This window comes from Magallana gigas, chromosome 6 (assembly GCF_963853765.1).
Source record: "Magallana gigas chromosome 6, xbMagGiga1.1, whole genome shotgun sequence".
Classification (NCBI taxonomy): domain Eukaryota; kingdom Metazoa; phylum Mollusca; class Bivalvia; order Ostreida; family Ostreidae; genus Magallana; species Magallana gigas.
Genome location: NC_088858.1, coordinates 48,659,948 through 48,672,628, shown reverse-complemented (window position 1 = coordinate 48,672,628; position 12,681 = coordinate 48,659,948). Strand labels below are relative to the sequence as shown.

The window sequence follows — 12,681 nt, the reverse complement described above, 5'->3', positions numbered from 1 at the left end:
AAACATGAGTTATTATTTTGGATAACACTATAAAAAACTAGATCAGACTCACTTGTCCACCATTTCCATGACTCATGGACACATGTTCTTATGTATTTTTGTATATATACTTGAGCATAACAATTGTTACTTATTAATAACATAATTTATTATGATAAAATCATGTATACAGAAGCAAATCTTTGTGGACTTAGCATCACAAAAGCCTCGATACGGAACACAATCTTACATGTAGGGTATCAAATGCCGATTTGCTACTGAATACATTGAATTTGGCTCAAATTATTTAGAATTGTGTAACTTAGTATTGAGGTTGTTGTTTTTCAATAAATAACAGACTGAAACTACCGTCGATGTCATACCTATATTAACTTGATACATGTATAACTGTCTGACTTGCCTATTATAGACATACAACTTTTGGTGAATAACAACACTTCCTCACATTATCACCTACACTTGGCAACATCAGCGTCTAAAACTAGTAATCAATATTATCATACATAATCTTTAATCATTAACGTGCGCCCAAAATATGAATGTGTTAAAAACTCGTGTTTTCAGACATGATCATCTAAAGCAAAGCTCTTACACACACATCTACACCTTGATAAAATAGATAAATTAATCAACTGTAAATGTTCATCTTTATACAATTTTATATAGTTTACAGTTACAGTATTCTGATTTTTGTTCTACTTGAATTATTGGTATGTTCTAGATATGATGTACATCAATGTTTAAATGTTTTGATCAGGATATAATCATATTCTGATCAATAAAATGTTCAATTGTGAGTTTGTTTGATGTGCAGGTAGGAGAATAAGGAGGCATAAACAATTTTATATAGATCTAATTTATACATTTACAGGCACGTAGCATCGTTTTTGAAAGTGGGGGGGGGGCAGACTCATCCAAAAAATCTTGAAAAGCCAAAAAAAAAAGGAAAAATGTTACTTTCCAAAATCCGGTAAGGTAATACAAATAAATTAAAGCCCCCCCCCCCCCCCCCCCCCCCGATGCTACGTGCCTGATTTAATTAATCAGTGATGAACTATATTTGTTCATTTAATCAAAGGTGGCGTATAGCTCCAATGGATATGGTGCCTAATATTAATGTGAAACTTTTTGGTTAAGATTTATATTCTTCGGTAGTTACACATCGCCGCCATCTTGGATTTACTTAAACTGACACATTACATGTAGCTGGAATATTTGCTTGAAACTCATCGATAAAATTATTTTCCGATCTCATTGTCTTTTGATCGGTACTTGTATATAATATTGCTATAAAAGATTACTTACGTACTTACTTGCATTGTTACATTGTTTCTTTTTTATGGCGATGTCCTGGTTTTAGTGTAACTATGATTCTCTCCATGGTTTACAAAAAACGCTCTATAAATCTTGAAAATTTAAAAATCTTATTCATATTGTAACGATTGTAAAGTATCTGTAAATGTTTGTAAGACTGAAATAGTAGTATTTATGAATCATGGAAGGCTGAACCAATATGTTAAATGTAAATGGTCTTTTAATGTTGTCAATCATTTTACTTATCTTGGTCTAACTTCTTTAAATTCCCAAGTATTTTTTAATCTAAGATTTACTAGGCATTGCTAGTAAGAAACTGTATGTTTGATCTTTCGAAAACAATGAAAACCTGGCAATCAAATCATTATACTTGATTTTCTAGTAAGTATAGTTTATTGAGCTAGAAAATATAGAGATCTCACAAAAAATGACGTCATATATAGTAAAAATCCACGAAGAATACTAGTATCTTAATAATTTGCTTAAGGACGACGGACCCAATTCACTTCTACAATAGCGATTTTTATAAAAAAAAAAATTATACGAGTTAGAATTACTAAAAAATAAATCAAAAACAATCAAAAAAAAAATAACATAAAAATCGAATAAGATTTTTAATGGGAATTATTACAAAAATTGTGGATTACTTTTCTTTTTCCATTGAATTATAATGGGGGAAAGTGTTCTTGTAAGAGAAAAATATTTTTTTTATAAATCCTGCATTAGATTTTCTATCCAAATTAAAATATGATACGTTTATGATGATTTTGAATTAATATCAATTAAAAATGACCATGTCATCGAATCGTCGTCCTTAATAATACTTCGACTTTGACTAGCCAGTATGAACTAGGTCGTAAAAACTCTTTCTTATCCAGAAGAAAATTCGTATTATAAATCGTTGATACAAGTTATTGGATTCGGCGAATTGAACAGAAAATTATTTACATAGATATTATTGAAAGAATTAAAAAACATATTCACAGTTTCCAGTGTCTTTGCCTGTGATAACACTATATCGATTTTGTACTATATAACCCTTAACTTCAAATGACGCCAAATTTGAAGTTGTCACTTTAAGTAAAGTAAGTATCTTTTTTAATTGTTCTTTTTTTTTACCATAAGTACAGGAAATCATTATTAATCTAAAGGCATTGTTGGTAGAGACAAAATATGTTTTGATACAACTATTGTCGATTAAAAAATTAATTTTTTTTTGTTTAAATCAAAGAATATTTTATAAATTTAATGCAGAGAGCAGAAATATTTTGACATTCACTAGTTGTTAAAATAATACTGGTCTGATCAGATGCATCACCTACATATGTATAATATATAATATGCGCTTTATATTTCAAATTTTTACATAATGTTCTGATAATTCATTTGGCTTACTAATTGTCAAACAAAATCAGCCAAAAATTAACACAGCGTTGTACGTGAATTTAAACAAACTTTTAAAGGAACTCAACTACTTTGAGCAACAAAAACCATATAATTATTCAAATCTTAGAGAAAACAAAAGCTGAAATAAATATATGTAATCATGCAATCTCTATATGAATAACCTCGATACCAAATATCGTATCTATGAAGAAGTTGCTTAGAAACGGTCTCTAATATGACGAAAATTGCAAAAAACGCCTCTACCCAAAACAGACGTGTAAAAACCACAGACAGCAGATGAATTAGGAACGCGCTAATGTCATTTTTCTGTGGTCATTAACATGGATCTGTGCAACTTCCAACAGATTTGACAGACTGGTCGAGTGACTAGCAAAGACATGCGTGCATGTGGAGTACCGTCCTCATCATTTTCTGTTTGCCGCCCGCAATTCGAAGCAGATGTTTAAACCTTGGTTCATATATCACACAAATTAAACAGATCAATCTTTGGCCTGGAAATAGATTTTCCGCCGAAGCATAACAGCCGCCGTTCAGTTTGGTCTCTGGAAGTCCTGGGTACCGTGTGGTGTGGTGCGATCAGCTTCTCCGATGTAAAGCTCCATCTCACAATGCTGTACCATTGGAGGACGGCGTCCACAAATCTAAAACTTGGACTTGTTTTGCTGACCATAGCATTAGTGGTTTTTATTGCAGGATTAAGTTCAGGTTTCTGGGTGAAGCGAGATACCTTACAAGTGGATGTTTACCGAGATACGTATGGACTGTGGGTTCATAATAAGTGTGACGAACCACGGGGTTGCCATGAGGACCCCCTTAATTCTGTTTACCTGGAAAACAGAGATTGGACAGGTGAGGAAATGAATTTGATGTAAAATGAATACCTGTATGTGAGAATTATATTGATCTGTGAGGAATTTACAATTCAAATTTAATGCCAACGTGCAAATGTAGCACAGTGGTCAGTTTTGTTCAGGTGAAGTTTAAATTCGATTGATTAAATATAACGAGATAACATTGTTCTACGAAGTAAAGTAATGCAGTGTATGAATATTATTACTCCTGTATTCGTACATGTAAGTATATCATTCGTTGAATTGGCATTTGTAAAAAAAAAAGTATAGTAACTATTTTAGATAAAAATCTAACTTGTCAGAATATATTTAATTTTTATCTCAAACATGAATGACTTGCTGTCATACAGTCACAATGAATGTCGAATAATTGTGTATTTCTAAAAATCAATATCAGAAAATTTTATATAATATATTGTTATACTTTCATGTTAAATACTGAAATCTGATTGGTTAAGACGCAATTAATAATATTTACTATTACCCTCAGCGTTAGCAACGCACTTGGCAACGGGTAACATTAAAAAATGTTACATGCGCGAAAATTATGCGCGTACGGTTCGCTGTAGAATTCACGTTATTCCTATATAAAAGCAGTAAAATTTTCTTAAAATTTTTAAAAAAGACATTCAGTATAACAAAATAAATAGTGCCTGTTTGGGAGGATAACAGTTGAAATTGACACCCCTCGAAAACCATTGTCAACCTCCGCTTCGCGTCGGTTGACAATGGTTTTCTCGGGGTGTCAATTTCAACTGTTATCCTCCCAAACAGGCACTATTTATATACTAGTAACCGTTATAAAATCATCATCATGATCTGCGCCCTTCGTTTTGGTCCTTCCTTACTGGTGTTCATTGAATGGAAGACATATGGTAGTAGGTTATTTTATGGGTTCGATGATCGATTCGCTGCAAGCAAGTCACTCTTAAAAGCACTATTTCTCCAAAAACACTCTAATATCATAGAGTAGCAATGATAACATTAAATGTCTAGTAATGTGATATTTTTATATGAAACAGGTTGCACACAATGCACATATATAGTGCCTTGTCTCATCAGTATCATTATTACTTTAAACTTAATTAACTTAACTGGACTTTTATTTATGATGAAATAACGAGTTTGTTAGAATTACTTGTGAAGTGTTATTTCACATGAAATACTCTTATGATTTAAGCAATTGTGATATTACAATTTTATTTTCGCAGAAAAATGTGATAAGATTTTTTTAATGTGTACTTTATAGTAATCAATGAGAAAAATGAATACATCTAGCATGTTTGCAACAGTTTCACAAATGATTCAACACTGGGTGCAAAATGTAAAATGCAATTCACCACGGAGATGCTTTGGAAACAATCAGCATTCTGGAACATAAACGACTCTTCAGTGCATCTGTTAGTTTACCGCCAACTTCAATGAGCGATCTGGGGTGTATTCTGAGTCATCAAAACAGGAGTTACCAGCCATTGCTGGGGGTGAGGGGCAATACAGCATCATTGAATGGAGTACAATGGGTAGGCTATAGCCTGCGCTAATTGAATTAGAGGATATTCATATAGACAACTTTACAATAAAGATTAATTGGCGAGTGAAACCTGTAGAATGATTTAATTATTTAGCGCGGGGATACATTATTGGGAATAATTGGTATCGATCATACAATAATCACCATATCTGTCTACAAAAGTCCTCAAAGGCATTTGATTAAAAGAGAGTTAATCGTTCCGAATTGTGAAAGTCTCTAATAAGTGTAAACCAGAAACTAACTAACCCGGTGTTAACAAGGACAACAAGGGAGAGGAGTACAGTTCATTACAAACTTTGTGTACATAATAATGCAGAGTACAGAGCATACGTGGTGTAAACCCAAAACACCTTTTGGATCTAGAGAAATATTGAATTCATGGCATGCCTAGCTCAATATTCAGTGTAAACCTTGCGTTAACCCTAAACAGCATATAACAGAGAGATTAGCAGCTCTCATTTTGTATCTTATCCATTGTTAAATTGCATTTTAATAATATTGTATTGTATCTCAATTCATCATAACAGATCTAGACCTTGATCAAGTTGACAATTTGTTTTACCTGCACGGTGACATTGAAAGCACAATTTGTCTAAGTTGTAAACCATAAAACCACATAACGTAAAATCATGTACCCTTTTTACACTTATTTGTGAAATGTGCAATAATTGAAATACCATGGCCATATTCTAGTTTCTAGAGAGTACAAGCTTACAGAGCAACACACGGTGATTCTTCGTCTGCTCTGGGTGCTCTCGGCAAATCGGGCCATTGTAATTGTTTTTATTGGACTTTTTGAAGATGTTAAAGTCTCAACTTGACGACTTTATTCAGTTCCCTATAATCAATAGTTATTACTTCTGTCAATTACTCTGGTAACATTTTGTCGCTTTTAACTTTGATGAGATTTCTGTTACGCTGCTGATTAGTTACACGTGTAGAATCTTTAGTGCCCGTGCCCCGGCTTATGATTCCTTTTCTTTATGATGTTTTGATATGCACAATTAAGAAGCTTACCATCATTCTCGACGAAGAATCTCATCCCCCAGATGTGTACTTCTCTCTCAAAGAATAAACTTTTAATCGCGGGATGTACCTGCTTGGCGATCGGCTTCATTTCCGCTTTGTCCGGAATAATGACTTCCGTCTGGGCAGTTAAAGAATATTCGGACAACCAGGGCTTTTTGAAGTCTGTGACCTTTGGACTTTGGCATTTTCGGCGATGTGGAGGATTCCGGATTAATGGAGAGTGTAACAAGGGTGAACTTCAACAAACGGACATTCAATATTTTGGTGCTGAAGGTTTGTTGTTGAGTAGTTAAGGAGGCACGCGCCCCGTTACGTCAGTGACACTTGTATATTCTACTCTCTGCTTTATTTCTGTTTGGTTGTTGATCTGACATGCATGATTCATGAAGCATTGATTTCGGTAGTCCGCGCTCGCTCGTAATCCGTCTGCATTTTACAACAAGGCACGCGCGCGCTACTTGCAGCGAACATCGGAAGAATTAAGATAAATCTCTTTGATGCCATTTATATTGATAGATGCGGATATTTGTAGGAAAGTTTACACTGCAGTAAGATTCGACGTTTAATTTGCAGTATTGCGCGTGAGTCGCCTCTAATGGTGAAGTTCGTAATACCGAACAGAAAAATGAGAACATTTTAGCGTCCTTTTGGAACAACTTCCTCCATGCAACAAGGAAAGCCTAATTCAAAGACAAGTGAGGAAGACGTACAATCTGTGTTAAAACTAGTAGAATATGATTCAAAGTTGCATCGCAATTATAATATTTCTTTTGTTTTGAAAGTTATTCCTTATTTTTGACGAATCACGATTCTGTTCTTGCAGAAATAGGGCAATTCAGAAGATGATGATAATATTGAATCTACTCTCACACAATATTTAATCTGCTTAGACATAAAGAGGACTTTTTTTAAAAAATTAATATTTTTGTATTTGCCATTAGTTTATAGGCAATCGCTATGGCTTTGCCATCAACTAGAATTACATCTTTTGATCAAGGTACTATAGAAACTTAATGCTAGCCGATTTTTGTTTTCTTTCCTTCAGATAATGAACTCTTCCACCAAGCTCCCTTACAATATCTAGTTTTTGTGCTTCTGCTCAGATAGAGTGAAGCGTAATATATTTATAATGATGTACCCCTGTTGCAACTGTTTGTTTATGCTTGTACACGTTCGCCCTATTTTCATTTACATGCAATTTCCGTTGATTTTTCAAAAATAAAATTAGGCATGACGCTACTGAATCTGAAATTTGCGACTTTAAAATCAATATCAAATCCAGAATTTCTAATTCGCTTAACCTGCTCGTAATGAAAGCTGGCGTTATACATTGACTTTGGCAAAACAGCGAATATAATCAGATTACAAAACATCAGAAGGCCCAGTATCGAACCACTAGGACGCCTGCAATGCCTTTGTGAATTATTTTAAAAAAAATAATGAATGCATGTAAACGTAATGATTCCATAAAAAAGGGTCTCCTGAAATTTTCAGCTATTCAACAGGCAATAACCGTTCCCGATATATATTTAGATATTTTTTGCAAAGTTCACAATTTGCAGCAAACATTCTTGGAATAAATTGAGTGCAGTCTGAAAATAAAAACACGACAAATAAATGCTACATTATTCCACTTCTTAGTAAGAGAGCTCTTCGAGACATACAGAAATAAAATGTTTTCTCCTTCGTTGGACTAGCTGGTTCAAACATCATGTCAGAGAGGAAAAGTTGGCAAAGACGAATGTTAGTTTGATCTCAAAATAAATGAAGTTTCTGGCAAAAGCTTTTACACAATAGTTAATGTTTCTGGGGTGCTCCAAACGGGAAGAGCCGATAATAACAACAGGAGAGAAATCCCCGTTGTTGGGCCTCTCTCAAGAAGATAATTGACGTGTGCATATGGAAGGAAAAGTAAATGTAGGTATAATTAATGCTCAATGTGAGTACGGGAAGATGAGTATATATCCGTGAGCTGGAAGCCGAACATTTCGCCTCTGAAATCTTTAATTGAAATTACCTCAGAAGTGAGAGAAAGTGGTGAATGGAGGGGCGAATTTAGCGCTAAATTAGATTCACACCTGCCTCTCGTTTTTCGATTGTTTATGTTCTTAGTTTATGATCAAGAAGATGCAAACCTTTTCTACCAGAGTCAAAGGGGTGATAAGCAATGTGGCATTTTTGCGCTGGATTTGAAGATATTCTTTTTTGAAGTCAAGAAGAGTTTTTGTTCTAGTTTAAAAATTAATTCCTCGTGCCGAGATTCGGAGACCATGCAATGAATGTCATTTAACAAAGTTTTAATCTAGAAAAGATATTGCGGATGTTTTAAAACTGTTCTCCAATCTAGGACAGGAACAGAACCGTAGGGTATTTCTGAGGCACTGGACACGATGTTCTCCAGGTGGAGGGATGCCACTCTGTACATGAAGCTAGCGTTTGTCAGCTTCTTGCTGGGTTTTATTCTGTATGTGGTCGGATTTTCCACCCTGTATTGGGAATATTATCAAACGACGGAGTCCTCCACTAAGGTCATCGGACTGTGGAAGTACCTGCTGGAATACAGGTACTCAAAACAAGCCCAGGCAGCCAGGAGCTTTTCCAGTAGCGCTCAGATTCCCAAATATGTATTCAATTCCGGTAAGTGTGTTAGTAATGCCGAATTAATGAGCGATTCGTAGATCGGACAATATTTGAAATCATTATTTTTTTATTCACTTGCATAAAGCAGAAATTCTGCACATTTTGAAAAGGTTGGAACGGGGAAGACTTTTGCCCCTCACGATTTGACATTTCATCAGATTTGATGAATAAAAGTGTAATTCGGCTGACATGTACATGTATATTCATATCAGACAATCTACATGGATAAAGCAGTTGTTTTCCAGACTCCGCAAACGTAGCAAAGGAAACAACAGATTTTAACCAGAGCCCCGAATTTCTTTTGATTTTATCAACCTTGATAAAGTTCTATTAATGAAGGAAAAGGAATTCTTAATTCAGCGATAAGCAAATGGTTCTTTAATGCAATACAATGTTCTCGCGTAACTAAAGATTGCTTCAAAGTGCTAAATAAAGCAACACGAAATGGGAAGTGGCGTGGAAAATTGTTTTTGACGTCTATTTGTGTCAGTGACTAAGACGAAGCATTCCTTCCAAATAGCATGCATCAGTTTCTGTTCATCCTCTGATTTGAAGTATTGGGGAATGTTTAATATTATTTCATCGCAAGACAGCAGTGGTCAGTGATGCCACAATACTAATCAAGCTCTCTCTCTCTCTCTCTCTCTCTCTCTCTCTCTCTCTCTCTCTCTCTCTCTCTCTCTCTCTCTCATACGTCGTTTATAGAAATCGGCCAATATTCCGGATTCTATAAAATTCTGTACAATCAATAACATACCGTTTTTAAACCATTCAAAACTTAATACCGCGCGGTACTGGACTATAGAAAGGTTCCAGGACATTAGCCAATCATACCGGTATTTATTGCTAAGAGGCTCGCTTTTATTAGGATGCAATAAGATAATGTTCCGCTTTGGTTGCTTATCAGCAAAATTAAACTTTTTCACTCACTTCCCGGAAATTTCATTTTCGCCGTCAGGTTCTTAGAAGCATCAGTTTATTGCTGAAATTGAAAGATTCCAAGAATACGCCTTGTTAGCACGCGTTAATGAGTTCTCAGTGAGCTGCACAGTAGGGTTTGTTTTCCGGTGTTACCGATTCCTTTTCTCAATGTCTAGAAAAGTGACATTTGTAAAAATAATAAAGCGAAGGGTCTTATATTTGTCTGCCAATCAAGTAAAGCTATTTCTGTGGATTTAAGCCCCGTGTATACAGTCAGAATTCCTGGTAATTGAAGAAGAAAACTAATATTTATGCGTAGTAACTAATATTAGCATAGTAAATGAAAAACAAATTCCTGACGAAGCTTTCTCCGTGATGAGTTGCATCACACGGTGAACCCAGGCATTGTGGTGATTATCCTTGCCTGTCATCGTCCTAAGATGCCCGGATGATGCTTCACAGGTTGTATCTATGGGAAACCTCATAATGCTGCTCGAGATTCTATTAAGCGATTTTTTTTTCATTTCGAATTTTCACTCGTACTTCCTTGTCGGAGTATGCAATTAATTCACATTAAACAATACTCTTTCTTTCAGTTTCTCCAAGATTACAAGGGTTCAGGACAATGCATATTAATCATCATAAATATTTGAAATCATTGCATTCTGTTTTAAAAAGTCGATAAAACTTGAAAATCTTCAAATGCATGATCGATGTTTATGTTTTTAATTGTAATTTATCTTTCAAGGTTTGCTTTTTTAACAAAGTTTTCCAATATATATAAGAAATATGCAAGATCAAAACTGAATTCATTTGAAGTGTAAAAATGATTGTAGTGTCCCGTTTAGAAGAAGCCAGAAGGGCGATTGTGGTCCTATAACTTGCTTTGTCTGTCACAGGTTTTTAAGAAGTTTGTTTCATTGCTCACATTGCATGTCATCGGGATAAAGATTGTTTGAGGTGTTCAAATTGGTAATTAAACTGGTTATTTCAAATAAAACACCTTAAAACTGTAGAATGCAAGTCTGATCCTATGGAATGCCTCGATTCGATTTGTAAATTGTTCATTTCGGTTTGAATTTTATTGTTCTATTTAACAGGATAGATTTGCCTAACATAAGCCGTAGAACGGTGGTTTCGTCTTACACAAGCCGTGGAATGCCTGGGCCGGGTCAAATGTTTTGTTCTATTTTACAGGGTTGTTTCGCCTTACTTAAGCCGTGGAATGCCTGGGTCTGGTGTTTTGTTCTAATTTACAGGGTGGTTTCGCCTTACACAAGCCGCGGAATGTCTGGGTCTGATGTTTTGTTCTATTTTACAGGGTGGTTTCGCCTTACACAAGCCGTGGAATGCCTGGGTCTGGTGTTTTGTTCTAATTTACAGGGTGGTTTCGCCTTACACAAGCCGCGGAATGTCTGGGTCTGATGTTTTGTTCTATTTTACAGGGTGGTTTCGCCTTACACAAGCCGCGGAATGTCTGGGTCTGATGTTTTGTTCTATTGTACAAGGTGGTTTCGCCTTACACAAGCCGTGGAATGCCTGGGTCTGATGTTTTGTTCTATTTTACAGGGTGGTTTCGCCTTACACAAGCCGTGGAATGCGTGGGTCTGGTGTTTTGTTCTATTGTACAAGGTGGTTTCGCCTTACACAAGCCGTGGAATGCGTGGGTCTGGTGTTTTGTTCTATTGTACAAGGTGGTTTCGCCTTACACAAGCCGCGAAATGCCTGGGTCTGATGTTTTGTTCTATTTTACAGGGTGGTTTCGCCTTACACAAGCCGTGGAATGCCTGGGTCTGATGTTTGTTCTATTGTACAAGGTGGTTTCGCCTTACACAAGCCGCGAAATGCCTGGGTCTGATGTTTTGTTCTATTTTACAGGGTGGTTTCGCCTTACACAAGCCGTGGAATGCCTGGGTCTGACGTTTTGTTCTATTTTACAGGGTGGTTTCGCCTTACACAAGCCGTGGAATGCCTGGGTCTGACGTTTTGTTCTATTTTACAGGGTGGTTTCGCCTTACACAAGCCGTGGAATGCCTGGGTCTGATGCTTGTTCTATTTTACAGGGTGGTTTCGCCTTACACAAGCCGTGGAATGCCTGGGTCTGATCTGTATGGTTATAGCTTTACTTATCCTTCTCCTATACTTCTTCGTATCCTCGTGTAAACAGAGAAAAGCGCTGTACGCCATCATACTATTTACTTTCCTGTCAGGTAAGAAGGAAATATGTAAGGTATTTTTTCTGGTGCAAGTTCCCACATTGCTTCATTAACCAAACCCATTTTTAATCTATTTCCTGAATGAACTTTCCGGGAAACTGTGATGCTGGAAGACAATTCTATGTGCATGATAATAGTGCTAGTCAAATTTGACGCAGCATGCACTTTCCTCGGCCAATATTTTTTTTATTTTTTGCAAGTTTAAGAGAGTGATTTTTTTTACGTGAAAACGAATTTGTAAAATTCGTTACTGGATGTATTTGTTTTCAAAATATTCTACTCACTTTTGTAATTTACACGTATTTTCATTTTCAGTTTTGTTCATTGTTATTGGAATCGCTGTTTTTGGTGGGAAAATGGAGCAGATGGGCTATTCTGTGGGCTGGTCGATGGGTCTAGCCATTGCAGGGGTAGTGTTGGCATTTTTGGCGGGAATAATGGAAGTCTTAGAACTCCGCTGATCTCACTTTCTGCCTCGACATTTATTTGTGCCAAAAATATTGGTCACTTTTTTCGTGGCCTGTGACGTATATTCAGATCGGACTTCGTGTATTAACTAGCATCGAGTCAATGTTGTCAAGACTCTTCAACAAATAACATTTTCTTCTGATTGCATGTTTTATGTTTTAAAATTAAATACTCGTTTGATGTTGTAATTTCTTGAAGATATACAGAGTACAACATTTACATTTGTAATAAAAGCAATATTTTTTTGTTCTAGATTTGTCTCATCTTTTGTATGTTTTTTTGTGATTAAAAATAGATTATGATC

General features: G+C 35.7%; 1 protein-coding gene across 2 annotated transcripts; it reads left to right on the top strand.

The window, feature by feature from the left end:
- Positions 1-3,050: 3,050 nt before the first annotated feature.
- Positions 3,051-12,629, top strand: LOC105318180 (hypothetical protein). 2 transcript variants are annotated; one of them, XM_011415129.4, is made up of 3 exons: positions 3,051-3,570; positions 11,757-11,903; positions 12,225-12,629. In XM_011415129.4, exons 1-3 carry the CDS (start codon positions 3,330-3,332, stop codon positions 12,368-12,370), a joined length of 534 nt encoding a protein of 177 aa, XP_011413431.3. In that variant the 5' UTR covers positions 3,051-3,329; the 3' UTR covers positions 12,371-12,629. The 2 variants fall into 2 exon arrangements, with proteins under 2 accessions (XP_011413431.3, XP_011413430.1); XM_011415128.4 differs by lacking the exon at positions 3,051-3,570 and adding an exon at positions 8,060-8,769.
- Positions 12,630-12,681: the final 52 nt, after the last annotated feature.